This window comes from Pelodiscus sinensis, chromosome 31 (assembly GCF_052426305.1).
Source record: "Pelodiscus sinensis isolate ZL-2025 chromosome 31, ASM5242630v1, whole genome shotgun sequence".
NCBI classification, from domain to species: domain Eukaryota; kingdom Metazoa; phylum Chordata; order Testudines; family Trionychidae; genus Pelodiscus; species Pelodiscus sinensis.
Window position 1 is genome coordinate 13,427,214 of NC_143082.1, and position 15,258 is coordinate 13,442,471.

At 65.5% G+C, this 15,258-nt stretch overlaps 1 protein-coding gene across 1 annotated transcript; it reads left to right on the forward strand.

Moving 5' to 3' along the window:
- The first annotated feature begins 5,506 nt into the window (after positions 1 to 5,506).
- Positions 5,507 to 13,701, forward strand: SHMT2 (serine hydroxymethyltransferase 2). Its single transcript, XM_075901809.2, has 12 exons — positions 5,507 to 5,654; positions 8,453 to 8,647; positions 8,909 to 8,988; positions 9,491 to 9,691; positions 9,916 to 9,997; positions 10,398 to 10,520; positions 10,686 to 10,825; positions 11,695 to 11,860; positions 11,956 to 12,055; positions 12,426 to 12,581; positions 13,106 to 13,213; positions 13,348 to 13,701. Exons 1-12 carry the CDS (start codon positions 5,625 to 5,627, stop codon positions 13,473 to 13,475), a joined length of 1,509 nt encoding a protein of 502 aa, XP_075757924.2. The 5' UTR covers positions 5,507 to 5,624; the 3' UTR covers positions 13,476 to 13,701.
- The last annotated feature ends 1,557 nt before the right edge of the window (positions 13,702 to 15,258 follow it).

The following is a 15,258-nucleotide window of genomic DNA, read 5'->3' on the forward strand; positions in this document are numbered from 1 at the left end:
GGGCGTGTAGGCAGGCAGGGGGCTCCCCATGGCTGGGTGTGTTGCCAGGCTGCTTTATGGGCATGCATGGGACTGCGTGGGGGGTGCACTGTGTGTTGGCGTCCTTTGTGAGTGTGCAGCTGTGGGTTGCCCGCATTGGTGCTTGGAGGTGTGGCTGTCCGGGCGGGTTGGGGGCTTTGTGTTTCCATGGGTGGGTGGGTGCACATGTGGGGGTGCAGCTGTGCACTTGGGGGGGTGGGGCAGGTGCAGTTGTGCACGTGTGCATGTGAGGGTGGTGCAGCTGTGCACGTGTGTGTGCACATGAAGGGCTGCAGCTGTGCGCGCGTGTGTGTGTGTGTGCATGTGAGGGGCTGCAGCTGTGCACGTGTGTGTATGTGCACATGAAGGGCTGCAGCTGTGCGCGCGTGTGTGTGTGTGTGCATGTGAGGGGCTGCAGCTGTGCACGTGTGTGTATGTGCACATGAAGGGCTGCAGCTGTGTGCTTGTGTGTGCATGTGAGGGGCTGCAGCTGTGCACATGTGTGTGTGTTGTCATCCTTTGAGTGTGCAGTTGTGGGTTGCCCGCATTGGTGCGTGGAGGTGTGGCTGTCCGGGCGGGTTGGGGGCTTTGCGTTTCCATGGGTGGGTGGGTACACATGTGCACTTGGGGGGGGTTGTGTGGGGTGCAGTTGTGCACATGTGTGCACTTGAGGGGCTGCAGGTGTGTGTGTGTGTGTGTGTGTGTGTGTGTGTGTGTGTGTGTGTGCGCGCGCACTCAGCATGTCTCTGTGCAGAACAAGCTGCTGGGACTTGGTTACGCAGTCCGGATGCTGAGTGAGGGGCCCAGCCACGACTCGCACCCTGGTGTCCTTGGTCCTCCCCGTCCAGCTTGCTCTGAGGCCTGGGCGTGGATAGACATCTCCAGGCAATGCCTGGTTACCCCCCAAGTCTCAGCTAGAGCGTGGCCCCACTGCAATCCGGCAGTGCCACCCTGCCCAGCCCCACGACTGGCGCGGTGCCCCCCCCCTCCCCCGGCTGCCGCTGGCTCCTTGCTGCATTGCCTGGACCTATAGAATGTGCATTGGAGGGAAGAAGTAGGTGCCACGGGGCTGGGGAGAGACGGGACGGAAACAGAACGAGCTGGGGGGGGTCACACACGGCCCCCCGGATCACCCCCTCCCGGGCTGAGCCATACACTGGGTAGGGGCAGGGCCCTGTAGCCCCAGTCAGCCCCCCCCAGCTCAAACTCCCGCCCCCCCCCCAGACTCTGGGCTGAGACTTCCTCATATTTTTGTAACAAAACGACTTCGAAGGAAAAAATGTGATTAAAAAATGAATGAAATAAAAACTCCTGCTGTGGCGAGTGATGTGGTCTCAGCCGCCCCGCCCCTCCCGGCCGGGAATGTAATTGGTAGATCCCAGACCCCCCCCATGTGATTGGCAGATCCCAGCCCCCCTCCCGCATGACTGGCATCCGAGCCCCTCTCAGTATGATTGACAGCTCCCCGATCAAATTTGATTGACAACTTCTGGCCTTCCCTAATGGAGTGTGATTGGCAGACCCAGCCCCTCCCAGTAAGATTGACAGCCACCTGTTGAAAGTGATTGGCAGCCCCAGCCCCGCCTAGTGAGTATGATTGACATCTTAGCTCCGCCTGTTCCATTTGATTGACAGCTCTACCCCACCTGTTGAGTATGATTGACACCCTTGTCCTGCCTATTGGGTATGATTGACAGCTCCCCTTATCAGAGGTGACTGACAACCCCAGCCCTCCCATTGGGCAGCTTCTGGTCAACAGGAAGGGGGAAAGGGCTGGGCCAGTGTTTGGGGATATGGGGGGGGGTGTTTCTGGAGACTTAGGGGGTGCTGTGGGAAGAATTGGGGCCCCATGGCCCTGAAGCCTGAGGGCAGATCGGCTGGATTTGCAAAGTCAGCGCCCAGCCCCGCTGCCAAGAGGCGCCCGTCCGTGCCAGCGTGGGGCGCTGCCGCCCCTCCCGGGTGCCAGGTTTGATGAATTGCCGCCCGGGCTGCGGAGCAGGGAGGGGGTGTCGGGAGCAGGCTGTGACAAGCAAACCGGCTGCACCGTGCCAGTACGGCGCCTGATTGATGGGCGCGCTGGGCCCCAGGATCTCCCCGCCCCCAAAATCCCAGTGTGATTGATTCTCCTTAGCTCAGCCGTCCTCTGCTCCATCGCCTGGCTCCCCAGCGCAGAACGGCAGCTGGGGGGGGGGGGGGGAGGCGTGTGGCTTCTGTCTTCTACTCAGCATTGAACGGCTGCAACTAGTGCCTGGGAAGACCCAGCTGGGGGGGGTGTCCCTGCAGTCCGCTCAACTCCGGCTGGGCTGTGAAGGGGATGCTGAGTCTGCCTTAGGATTTGAGGGGAGGTACAGTGATTAAGAAGGGAGGTGATCCCCTCCCCTTCCATGGGAGCCTCGATGAAGCTGCCTGGGGTCTCTGGGTGAATTTAGGGGGGCTGTTGTGAGTCCTTATCTAGCTGGTTTGCCCAGTGAATACAAAGGGGAAACTGAGGCACAGAGTCAGGCTGGGCTTTGTGTAATGTCACACAGCCAGCGAGTGGTAGGGCTGGGGTGAGGCTCCTCCCCCCGCCTCAGCCCACTGCACACAGCATGAGGACCCTACCTGTCCTGGTGTCGGATGCTCCTAGCGCCTCGCTCAGCCAATGGGAGTTAGGTGCCTAAATGTCTCTGAGCACCTTTGTGCAGCAGCTGGCTGGGACTCAGGTGCCAGGTAGGATCCGGCTCCGGTTGCCTGGGGTGGCAGCTTTGGGCGGCGCTAGACTAGAGAGGCCGTTCTGCAGGTGTGTGGCCCAGCGTCCAGCCTCGGTCTGCCTCCCGGAGCCTTCCTCGAGAGCGCTGCTGGAAAATGGGGCGGCAAAGCATTCGGCAGGCTCCGTCCATGGGGGAGGGGCTCAGACGGGGGTGCTGGGGGCCCAGGCTCGGACAGGCAGGGTCTGTGCTTGGCTCAGGGGGTACACAAGTGTGTGTGTGCACGTGTGTGTGTGTGTGTGTGTGTGTGTGCACGTGTGTGTGTGTGCACGCCTGTGTAACCTTTGTGTCCCCGTGTTCCAGCTGCACACGCTGCCCAGTCCCTACCGTTCGCTGGAGCAGCCTAGGGGCTGCACTAGATCCACTCAATCCCCTCGTGAGACACGGAAAATGGGGGGGGGGGCCGCAGACAGCAGCCCTGGCAGACACACACAACACACAGACACACACGTGTCCCCATTCACCAGGCACTTCCACCCCCAGCTACACCAGACGCCGAGGTGCCAGGCAAAATTCAACACCCCCCCCCCCCCCCGCCTTTCGCTCATTTATTTCCCAGGCCCAGATGTCGAAGGTGGTTGCTGCTTTAATTAGATTTAATTCCATTAGCACTTCCCAAGCGCCCTTTCTGCAGAGTGCCAGGCAAAGCAGAGCCAGATGACGGGGACCGGTGGGGGGGAGGGAGGACGACTCTGGGAAGGGAGTGGGGGTTGGATGGTCTCCACATGGGGCCTGGGAGCCAGGACACACTTGGCCTGTACCACACGCTCCCCGGGGGGAGCTCCTTTCAGGGTGACAGCCTTTGGGGGGGGACGCTCTTTCTTGGGGGTGAAGCCCCTCCGCCTCTTGGGCCTCCGGGGCCCTCACTCCCAGAGGGGATGGCGCAGCCCCGGTCTCCAGCCTAGCACGTCTGAGTCTCCCCTGCGGCCGGGTGGGCTCCCCCTGCTCCATCCCGCAGCCCCCTCCTCCCCACCCGGCCCCCAGATCCCTCCCCAGAAGCCCCTCCCCCAGCCTGTGTCTTCTGGCCAGGTAATAGGGTCTCCTGGTCCCCTCTCTCCTCCGCCTCCTCCCTCCCCCACCCTGTGCTTCCCCCCCCCCAGCTGGAGCCAGCTGGGCAGCCCACCAACGTCCTCTCCCTGTGGCCCGTTGGCCTTCCACGGGCCAGACCCAGCCCTGCCCTCCAAGCTGGGTTTCCCAGCCACAGTCTCCATGCTGCAGCCACTGGCCGGGGTCCCAGCTCAACTCACTACCCAGGGGCACCGAGTCCTGCCCCTCTGCGTGCGACCCTTGAAAAACCCAGCAAGTGTCCCACTTGGCACAGTGGGGGAGTGGAGTCCAGTGGTTAGAGCAGCGAACCAGCCAACAGATTTCCTGGGTTCTAGTCCCCGATCTGCTCTGGAGGGCCGGGTGCATTTTTTAAGGGGGAATCGTCTTGGCTTGGACCTTGGGCACTAGGGTGCTGGATTTGGTGGGGGTGGAGGGCAGCATTCTCTGTCTCTTGTGTCTAAATAAGCTACACACCCTTTAACAGAGACCGGCCTTTCCCCGGCCTACCCACCTTTGCACCTCGACGTGCTTTGTACATATGACAACATCCTGTGATCAGCCCGCCCCCCGCCCACCTCTGGAGTGGGCTGTGACAGCTGGTTAATAACCACCCAGCAGAGCTGCACAGAGATCCTTCACCCAGCCCTGAAAGGCAGCCACCTCTGGGGATGGGCGCTGTAGCTGGTTAGCAGTCTCACCGCAGTGGGATGGGTCACCCAGTTGGAGAATGCAGCTCCCTCTGGGGTGGAGCCCAGCAGCGGTTTAACGCCACACAGCAATGCTCTAGGAAGATTTTGAGGCAGAGGAACAGCACGCCGAGCGGACAACACGGAGCAACAGAAAGCAGCCTCCTTGCTGAACGTGTTCTCAGCTCTGTCATAGCTGCAAGCAGTCAGGGTGGCATTGTCTGCTCACTAGGGCACGCTGCCTCACTGAGCCCTGTGGACTAGGGGTGCCATGGGCTGCCCGCAGCATCTCTGCCCAACCTCTGCCAACACCCAGCAGCACCGCTGCAGGTTCTGCACCCCCTTTGCTGCCAGAGCCCTGCTGCCGTGGCTAGTGGATCCCACCAGCTCCCTATGAGCTGCCAGGTATCCAAGTGGAAGAGCGGTGTGTGTCGGAGTCTGCATGGAGGGGGGCAGTCCCTTGGATGCTGCATCACTGGAGGCCAGGCTGCGGCGATATCTGGGCCCAGAATCCCTGGGCTTGCCAACCTCTGGTCCTGGTTCAGACCTCCCTTCTAAGGGTAGGGCCTGTCTCTCACTGTGTCTCTGTGCACAGCAGCCCCTGTCCTCCCTGTGTGCACTCCCTTCATAACCAATCATCAAAACAACTGGGTGCAGGCGTGAGTGTTAATCCACCCCAGAGGTGGCTGCATTTCAGCCCTTGGTGAGTGACCCCCCGCCCAGGCTGTTAATCTGCTGCTGTGCTCATCCCCAGAGGTGGCTGCATTTCAGCCCTTGGTGAGTGACCCCCCCCAGGCTGTTAATCTGCTGCTGTGCTCATCCCCAGAGGTGGCTGGAAGCCTCACTGGTGAGCAAGTCAGGCTGGAAGGCAAAGCCCCGGCCTGCGCCCTGTTCCCGTCAGTCACGCTGCGGCGGGTTTCCCGTTGTTTGCAAACATGCATATCATCTTATTAACCACTTTGCATAAACTATCAGGGGGGCGGAGCTCAGCCGCCGGGCCTAGGGAACTACATCCCCCAGCGTGCACCGGGAGTGGCGTCGGCGTCACGTGTTTCTTTCCCAGCGCGCGCGGGCCCCTTCTCCAGGCGAGCGGCGCCGGGGATCAGCTGTACCTGCCACCTGCAGCATGTTCCCGCGATGGGGCCGCCTGGCCGGGGTGAGCGGGGGGGCTCGTGCTGGGGAAGTGGGGGGGGGATCCTGCTTGGGGGGGGGTGACTTTTGTTTTGCAAAGTAGCTTTACTGCCCCCCCAGGCCCACATGCGCCCCCCCATTTCAAACCACGTGCCCTGGTCGGGTCCCATACAAAGCCCCCTGCAAATAAGGGGGTGCTCCCCACTCCCTCTGCCCGCAGAGTCCTGGCCTTGGGGTTCATGGCCTTGTGCGTCCCGATGCTCTGTGGGAATCGCTGGTTCCTGGAGGGGGTCGGGGGGAGCTCACTGATAAGTGGGTCCCCTACTTGGCTCTCCTGCACGGTGTGTGCGTGCACCCGGCACTGCCAGCTGTGTGCATGGGGGGCAGCGCTCTGCCCGGCAGGACCCTGCTCCCCCGGACTGCCCTGCTGGCTTGCCTGGCTCTCAGACCTATGCCCCCTGCGGCCCGTTATCCCTCCTGGGCGCCGCACCAGTGTGTGCTTGGCACGAGTCCCGCTGGTCTCTGTCCCATCCCTCACCCTTCGATCTGAGTCAACAGCCCAGGGACCTCTGGCCTCCCCCGCCTAGGATGGGGGGAGGAGAACGAGAGAGACTAGGGGGGAAAGTGATGGGTTCCCCCCTCCCCCGACCCTTGCCAGAAGCTTAGTTCTACGGAGTTGGTACCAGCTCCCTGGTCCCGCAGAGGCAGAAGCTGCCCCCCCCCCCTTTCCCGGCTTAAAACTTTCAGAAGTTTCTTTCACTGTGGCTTATTGTTTGGAGAAACTTGGCACATGGCTGGACTTTCACTGCTGCTGATGCAAGGATGGGTCCTCCTTGCATCATGGGTAGCCTGGCCGGGAGGCCTGGCTTTTGTGGCACAAGGGATGCAGCTGCGTTCAGAGCGGGCCGGGCAGCCCCACACCTGTGTGGGAACCAGGAGCAATCAGACAGCGACAGGGGAAGGGCGCCACGCAGGGCGTATTGCGTGGAATGTAAACTACTACAAAGTAAAGAGAGGTGGCTTGTTTTTAAGATTGGGCAGGGTAAGGAGCCGGCTTGGCTCATGTGAACGCAGGGGACTAAACGGAATATTTTTCTTTAGCCTAGTGAAGTTTGGAAGCTGGCTTACGTCAGTGTTCACTCGCAGGCCGGTACCCGAGAGCTGGGAACTCTGACACGCCACTGCTTTCGAATCTGGGCCCCAAACGTGGCTTTCCCCAAACTCTGGTCTCCTGCCACGCTGGGCCCAGGCAGCAAACTGGAGATTTTGGAAACCAGAGCTTGTCTTTCCAGCATGGGGACTACCCCGGCAGCAAACCGCTCCCTGGTGGGGTCTGTCCCGTTGGGGCTCAGAGAGACGTCCTCTTTTCCTTGGCTGCGTGGTCTGCCACGGCCGTGGGCTTTGTTGTGCGGGCGTCTGGGTTCCAGCCCCAGGACCCCGTACAAACACAGAGTGGAAACTCTGGCAGAGCTGATCCACTTGGCCGTAGCGGAGATACACACAAGGAGGGAGTGAGGTAGAGTCCCCCAAACAAGGGAGCGGAGAGGGTAGGGTTTGCACAGTGCCGGGTGAGTGGCAGAGTGGCACGGACATGTCTCTGCATGCCACGGCCATGCACGGCTCGGTGTGCTCTCCAGGGCACCTCTGTCTACACACCTCCCCACCCCACCCCAGTTCCATGGGGATCAACGCCCCAGCACAGGCCTCTTCTGTCCCCAGAGAGCTCCTGGCTGGCCCCTTGCAGTAGGAGTCTGAGGATCCGCTGCTGGGGTGTGCACCAGCAGCGAGGGGTGCTGTCTCCCAGCACCGTTTCAGGGGGAGTTTAGACACGTGCCCAGGGGAAAAGGGGGGCGGGGGAGCAAGCCCAGGGTGCAAACCAGCCTGGTGTGTCAATGAGGAGACGGCTGCACTGTGGAGGGGTGCTCAGGGGGGCAGTGTGTGGTGGGGAGAGGACCCTGGATGGAAGCTGGGGGGGTAGAAGTCTGTCTCCTGGCACTTAGTGATCCCTGACACGTGTGTGAAACATGGCAGGAAGTGGGTGTGTGAGGGAGGATGGATTCTAGCCCCACCCCCTTCCTCCGCATCCTGTGCACGCTGGCGTGCTCCCCATCCTGCCATGCCTGAGCCCGTGCACACGCAGCTCACTCCACTCCACCCCACGATTTGCACGCTCGTGTGCACTCTTTCGCACGCCAGCAGACTCTCCGCCTCCCGCAGAAAGCTCCTGTGGATTTCAGGGCTGGTTCCGTCACTTTAAACTGACTTTCCAGATGTGGCAAGGACACGAAACGCACACGCACCCGGTCATGTGACTCATGTGGCTCCCTAGTTTCCGCCCCCCTGCCCCCAGCCATGTTGGTCAGGCCCAGGGCTGTTCCCGCCTTCCCAGCCCCCGGTCTTCCCTCCCTGGCCAGAGGTGCCCATGGCCACACCGAGACCATGTCGGAGGGGGAGGACTGCACCCCCCAGGGGTTGGGTGTTGGGGTCCTTTTCCTCCCTTCCCCACCCCTCTAGTTACAGCTCATTGTGGGATTCCCTCTGGACAGCCCGTCTGGTCAGTGATTAGCGCAGGCAGACTGGACCCCAGGTCTCTGGCTTTTCTCCCCAGCTTGGGGGGGGGGGGGAGGAGCGAGCCAGGACTCCTGGGTTCTATTCCTGACTCCCCATGTGTGCCATGAGGATATCTGGGTGCTCTGGGCCAGAGAAAAGAGGGTTCTCCTCTGGGATGCCCTGCATGGTGTGGGGCGGGTGTTGGGGGGGCACCCCTCTCTGGCGTTGCCCCTACTCCCGGGGGTGGGTGACTGTCTCTTTTCCCCTCCCCAGCCCCTGCAGAGAGGCTGGCAGGTGGGTGCGCCCGGCCTGCGGGCCCAGCACGGCCGTGCGGCTGCGGCTTCTGCTGGGGAGGTGCCCGGCTGGACGGGGCAGGAGAGCCTGGCGGAGAGCGACCCCGAGATGTGGGCGCTGGTGCAGAAGGAGAAGGATCGGCAGTGCCGGGGGCTGGAGCTCATTGCTTCGGAGGTGGGTGCGGGGCCGGGGGCGGCCGGGGGGAGCAGCAGGGAGTTGGGGGGGCTCAAGGGGAGAGTGGGGGCTGTGGGGGCTAGGAGTGAGCCTGGAGGTGGCACGGTGTTGCCTCAAGGACTCTCCCCCTAGCCGCTGATCATCCCCCCCCCCAACCTGCTGGAGTCCTGCTCCCCAGCTTCTCTTTAACTTGGGGGGGAGCCAGCGCTCGTCCCCTGCCAGGCCCTTTCACCCCTCCCTTGCCTGCTCTCTGCCCCCCAGAATTTCTGCAGCCGAGCAGCGCTGGAGGCCCTGGGCTCCTGCTTGAACAACAAGTACTCGGAGGGCTACCCTGGCAAGAGGTATGGGGGGGGGCAGCACCTGGGGGGGGGCCGTTCTGGGTGGGCCTGGCCAGACCAGAATGTGGGGAAGCCCCACGCGAACCCCGGGGATCCTAGATCTCCTTGGCAACATTGGGGGGGGGATTGTGGCCCCCCAGGAATAGCTTTGCAGGGTTTCTGGCATGGGGTGAGGGCTGTTTCTGGAGTGATACTCTCAGCCCCCTCCAGCGCCTCTGGCAGTCCGGAGTGTGGGGGTGATGGGCCATGGGTCCCCCCACTCGCAGGTCCTGGGAACAGGGGGGCCCCAAGGGGGTGATGGGCCTTGCGATCCCCCACCATTGCAGGTATGGGGGGGAATGGGTTCCAGGTTCCCCCATCACAGATATGGGGGGCAGGCAGGCCCCAAAGGGGGTGATGGGCTCGGGGTCCCCCCCATTGCAGGTGCGGGGGGGCAGGCAGGCCCTAAGGGGGCGATGGGTCCTGGGTTCCCTGCAGGGGGCTGAACCCTGGTACCCTCCCCCAGGTACTACGGGGGGGCTGAGGTGGTGGATCAGATCGAGCTGCTGTGTGAGCAGCGGGCGCTGGAGGCCTTCGACCTGGACCCCGCCCGCTGGGGGGTGAACGTGCAGCCCTACTCGGGGTCGCCCGCCAACTTCGCCGCCTACACGGCCCTGCTGAAGCCCCACGACCGCATCATGGGGTTGGACCTGCCCGATGGCGGCCAGTAGGTACCCGCGGCGGGGGCGGGGAGAGGTTGGATGGGGGGGCAGGGCCCGGCTGAGGGAGAGGGCACCGCTGGGGCTGGGGGGGTTGGGAGCCGTGCCGGGGGAGGGGGCTTCGTGCACAGGGGGTAGAACAGCCTGGGCAGAGCCCTGCTGGGGTGGGGGGGCAGTTCGGCTCCGGCCGTGGGTCGGGCTGACGCCGTCTGTCTGTCTGTCTGTCCCGCAGCCTGACGCACGGGTACATGTCGGACGTGAAGCGCATCTCGGCCACCTCCATCTTCTTCGAGTCCATGCCCTATAAACTCAACGTGAGTGGGGGGGCCGAGGGGGGCGGCGCCGGCTCGCACGGGGCGTCGGGGGAGGGGTCACGTGCGCTCACGAGGGGTCCGGCCGTGGTTGGGGGAGGGGTGAAGTGGGCGGGGGCGGGGCCTTTGGCTCAGGGGTGTGTTTGTGGGGAGCCCGGAGCACCCATGTCTCCCCTCCCTTGCCCCCATCCTGCCCTGGCCTCTCGGAGCCCCCCAGCTCTCGCACTTAGCCTGGGCCAAGCCAGGGTCTGCTCCCTGCCATCCCTGTGCCCTAGGGCAGGGTGGACACAGCCCCCCCCAGCTTCCACCTGATCCTGTCTGGCCTTCACCTCCCCCCAGCAGCGTGCCCCACCCCGGGGAATAACTCTCCAGCTGTGACCCCCCCCCCCCCTTCCCCCTGCAGCCGGCCACGGGGCTGATCGACTACGACCAGCTGGAGGTGACGGCGCGGCTCTTCCGCCCGCGGCTCATCATCGCCGGCACCAGCGCCTACGCCCGCCTCATCGACTACGCCCGCATGAAGCAGGTGCGGGGGTGGGGCCTGCGGCAAAGGGGGAGGAGCCTGGGGAGGGATCCCTGGCAGCCTCCCATGCTGACCCCACCCCTTCCTTGGGGCATGAGCTGGTGATGGGGGGGGGGGGAGCTTGGTGCTGCCTGGGCTGCTCTGACGCGGTGCCCGCCTCCGGCCCAGGTGTGCAAGGAGGTCAGGGCCTACCTGCTGGCCGACATGGCGCACATCAGCGGGCTGGTGGCTGCCAAGGTGGTGCCCTCCCCCTTCGACTATGCCGACCTGGTGACCAGCACCACGCACAAGACCCTGCGCGGGGCCAGGTGAGTGTGGTTGGGCTCGGTTCTCCCCCTCTGCCCCCCCCCCCACACATGCTGTCTGCCCCCGTCAAATCCCCCACCCTCTGCGTGTTGCCTCTCAGACCACCGTCCTCCCCCAGCATGCCCCCCCCTCCCCAAAGGGGAACAGACCCTGGTGATTGTGGGTCCAGAATGCAAAGGGCTGCGGGTCGGGAGTGAGGGGCACCAGCAGGGCTGGGGGGACAGGGCGAGGGGGGGCAGGGCAGGAGTGAGGGGCAGCGGCAGGGCTGGGGGAACAGGGCAGTGGGGCAGGGCTGGAGTGAGGGGCGAGGACAGGGCGGGGGGGGTAGGGCAGGAGTGAGGGGCACCGGCAGGGCGGGGGGGGCAGGGCTGGAGTGAGGGGTGGGGACAGGGCGGGGGGGTAGGGCAGGAGTGAGGGGCACTGGCAGGGCTGGAGTGAGGGGCACCGGCAGGGCTGGGGGGACTGGGTGGGGGGCAGGGCTGGAGTGAGGGGCACCGGCAGGGCTGGGGGGACAGGGTGGGGGGCAGAGCGGGAGTGAGGGGCACCGGCAGGGCTGGAGGGACTGGGTGGGGGGCAGGGCTGGAGTGAGGGGCACCGACAGGGCTGGGGGGCCTAGGAGTGAAATGGGGGGGGGGGGAGTGACTTTACACTGCTTTAATGTTCTCCCAACTGAGCCCTGTTCCCCAGCGAGGGAGAAGACACAAGGGAACCGTCCCCCCAGACACCGCAATGGGCCTGCCCCCCAGAGAGAGGCCCGGAGTGGGGGGCTGTAGGCACCTGTTTCGAGCTGCTGCCCTGGCGACCTGCTGCAGCGCGTGGCCCCGTGGCCCGGGGGGCTCTGGCCACGCCTGACCCGGCCCCGGCCCGGCAGGTCCGGGCTGATCTTCTACCGCAAGGGGCTGCGCTCGGTGGACAAGAAGACCGGCCAGGAGACCCACTACAGCCTGGAGGAGCCGATCAACTTCGCCGTGTTCCCCTCGCTGCAGGGCGGGCCCCACAACCACGCCATCGCCGCCGTGGCCGTGGCCCTCAAGCAGGTGGGGGCCCGCGGGGGCGGGGGGGGCGGGGTGACTCAGGGCTGGGGGAGGGTCCAGGCCCTGCTGAGCCTCCCCCTCCCCTCCCGCCCCTGCAGGCCAACGAGCCCGCCTTCCGGGAGTACTGCCGGCAGGTGCTGAAGAACGCCAGAGCCATGGCGGAGGCGCTGCTGCAGAAGGGGTACACCCTGGTGTCAGGTAGGCCGGGCACTGGGGGGATGGGGGGGAGCAGCATGGCATAGTGGGTAGCGTGGGGGGAGGGAGCAGTGCAAGGTTGGCACCAGTGGGGGGCAGATGGGGGCTGGGCTGTCAGGGGCTGCGGGGCAGGAGTGAAGGGCACCAGCAGGGCTGCGGGGGGAGCGCGGGGCTTGGGGGCAGGAGTGAGGGGCTGGGGGTGAGGGGCACCGGCAGGGCTGGGGGGAGGAGCGTGGGGCTGGGGGGTGGGGGTGAGGGGCACCGGCAGGGCTGGGGGGAGGAGCGCAGGGTTGGGGGGCGGGAGCGAGGGGCACCGGGTAGGGAGTAGTGCGGGGCTGCGGATGAGGGGCGCTGACTCTCTCTCTGGAGCCAGGTGGCACCGATACCCACCTGGTGCTGGTGGACCTGAGGCCGAAGGGAATTGACGGGGCCCGGGCCGAGCGGGTACTGGAGCTGGTGTCCATCACGGCCAACAAGAACACCTGCCCTGGGGACAAGAGCGCCCTGACGCCAGGGGGCCTGCGGCTGGGTATGGGGCACCGAGGGATGGACACGTGGGGTGACCCCGTGGTGGGGAGGGGGGGGCCGTGGGCTGTGAGATGACTCTGTGGTGGGGGGGCCATGAGGGAGCCATGGGGCAAGAGGTGACCCTGTGTCGGGGGGGGCGAGAGAGCTGTGGGGCAGGAGGTGACCCTGTGGCGGGGGAGCCACGGGGCGGGAGGTGACTGGTGGAGGGCCCATGAGGGGGCCGTGGGGCAGGAGGTGACTCTGTGGCAGGGGGCCACAGGGCGGGGGGTGACTGGTGGAGGGCCCATGAGGGGGCCATGGGGCAGGAGGTGACTCTGTGGCGGGGGGGGCACGGGGCGGGGGGTGACTGGCGGAGGGCTCACGAGGGAGCCGTGGGGCAGGAGGTGACTCTGTGGCAGGGGGCCACGGGGCGGGGGGTGACTGGTGGAGGGCCCATGAGGGAGCCGTGGGGCTGGAGGTGACCCCGTGGCGAGGGGCGTGGGAGAGCCGTGGCCCGTGAGGTGACAGGGGACCGGCTCTCCCCAGGGGCCCCGGCGCTGACGTCCCGCCGCTTCCGGGAGGCGGATTTCCAGGAGGTTGTGGCCTTCATCGACGAGGGCATCCGCATCGGCCTGGAGGCCAAGAGCAAGACCGGTGAGGACGGGGGCGGGGGCCTTGCTGCTCTCGGTGCTGCAGGGGGGTGTGGCGGGGGGGGGGGGTTAGTCCGGCTATGCCTGGCTGCCCCCCTCCCGCAGCCTCCCCGCTCACCCCCTCCCCTCTCTCCCCAGCCAAGCTGCAAGAGTTCAAGTCCTTCTTGCTGAGCGACCCGGGGACCCGGAGCCGGCTGGCCGAGCTGCGCCAGCGGGTGGAGGCCTTTGCCCGCTCCTTCCCCATGCCCGGCTTCCAGGATCACTGAGCGGGGGCGGCGCCGGGCAGAGACTGACCTCCATGCTGGGGGGGGGGGGCGTTCGGACCCCCAGGCTCCCCCATGGCACGGCCCCTTCAATCCTGCTGTGCCCCGGCGAGAGCGTTGGCCTCCCCTCCCCCGTCTGCCGGCATCTGGCCTCCAGGGCTGACCTGTTTGTTATTGTAGGGTCTCCTACGCTGCAGCTCCCACACCGCAGCGGCACCAGCCCCTCCCCTCCTTGCCCGTCACCAGCAGCCGTCTCCCATAGTGAGTGCCCGGCTCCCCCCGCCCCGTCCAGCCTGTGCAAACACCCCATGGGCCAAGTTTTGGATCCCAGGGCCTGCGGGAGCCGGAGGGGCTGGGTCAGGGTCAAGCAGGGCGGGGGGGGGGGGGGGAACCTTGTCAGCCCATCAGCCCATTGCCAGTTTTAGCTGAACCAAGAAATCTGGACCATTGGAAACGTGTGTGAGGTCTGGTGTTTGTGCGTCTGGTGGGGAGGGAGTGTCTAGGGGGCTCTTAGCCCCCTCCCTGTGCCCGCTAGCCCCTCCCGCCTGCCCCCATCCCCCCGCCATCCTTCAAGGCACCAGAGTTGGGTGGGGGGGGGGGTGGCAGTGGACTTAGGAAGCCACAGTGGCTGAGGGCTGGCTGGTTCTCACCTGGCTCCTGGGGGGCAGCATCTGCCCCTGGGGGCCCAGCACCCCCGGAGAGTCCAACTCCCCCCCCCCCAGCCTATTTGTCAACGAGCAGCTTCAGCTGTTTCTTCAGCTGTTTGCCAGCCAGCCCACGCAGGCCCCCCCCCCCCCTCCCCATGGGTCTAGCCCTCACTGTGGGGCCTGGCACAGGGGGCAGCTCTGGATCATTTAACCCCCCCCCTCCCCTCCATGCCCACGGCGGGCACTTCTGCAAAGCCCCCCCCCCCCCCCCCCCCCCGCCGCTTCGCTCCATCCCTTAAACCCACCAAACGCTGTTAGCAGCAGCAGCAAATTGGATTTGTTAAGTGCAATTGGATTTTGCCTGGGGGTGCGGGGGGAGGTGGGGGGGGGGGTCAGCTACAGGTTACATCTGTTTCCTTGGCCTTGTGTGAATGCCCCCGCCCCAATTCAGGCAGGCAGTCCAGCCTGGATGATGGGAGGGGGCTCAGCTGAGCCGGGCACAGGCGTGGGGGTGAGCAGCAGCACTTTACCCTAATCCCACCCTTGCCTCTTCTGTGGGGCTGGGCAGAGCCCCATGTGCTGGAGGGGCCCTGAGCTTTGGGGTGTGGAGGGGGGTTCCCAGTATGACCAGGGGCTGGTGTGCCAGGGTGCCCACAGCAGAGGGGGGGGTAGGACTGTCCCGAAGCCCCTCTCCCTGGGGGTAGCTCAGTCCTCTGGCCACTCGCCTCCCTGGCTGGAAGGGCCATGTGCTCCCCACCCGCCATGGATCCAGGCTGTGGGGCTAGCGGGGGCCAAGCTCTGCCTGGGGCCAACAGGCGACACCAGGTCCCTTGGCAGCAGGGGCCGGCTGCCTGCGCAGCGGCACGTCCCCTGGCACAACGGCTGCCGTGTGTGTGCTGCCAGCGCCAAACCAAACAGCCAGCAGGGCCGTGGTGGTGGCAGCCACGCCGAGGGGGGTGCGTGTGGGCGGGGGCCCTTTCCTGACCGGGGTCTATCCCGGGGGTGGGGATTGTGACTGGCCAGGAGTCACACGAGCCCATCACCCTAGCCTCCCTCCTGCTCAGCCCCCCATCTTTGGGGGGGGCAGACCCTGTGGCTGGGGGGGTACCAGCCAGGGCCTGTCACACGTGCACACCCCA

Bases quoted from the DNA above. Each gene is read 5' to 3' on its own strand.
- SHMT2 (XM_075901809.2), top strand. From the start codon at position 5,625: ATGTTCCCGCGATGGGGCCGCCTGGCCGGG. The intron at 9,692-9,915 runs GTAGGTACCCGC...TCTGTCCCGCAG, and splicing joins GACCTGCCCGATGGCGGCCA to CCTGACGCACGGGTACATGT. The intron at 9,998-10,397 runs GTGAGTGGGGGG...TTCCCCCTGCAG, and splicing joins CCATGCCCTATAAACTCAAC to CCGGCCACGGGGCTGATCGA.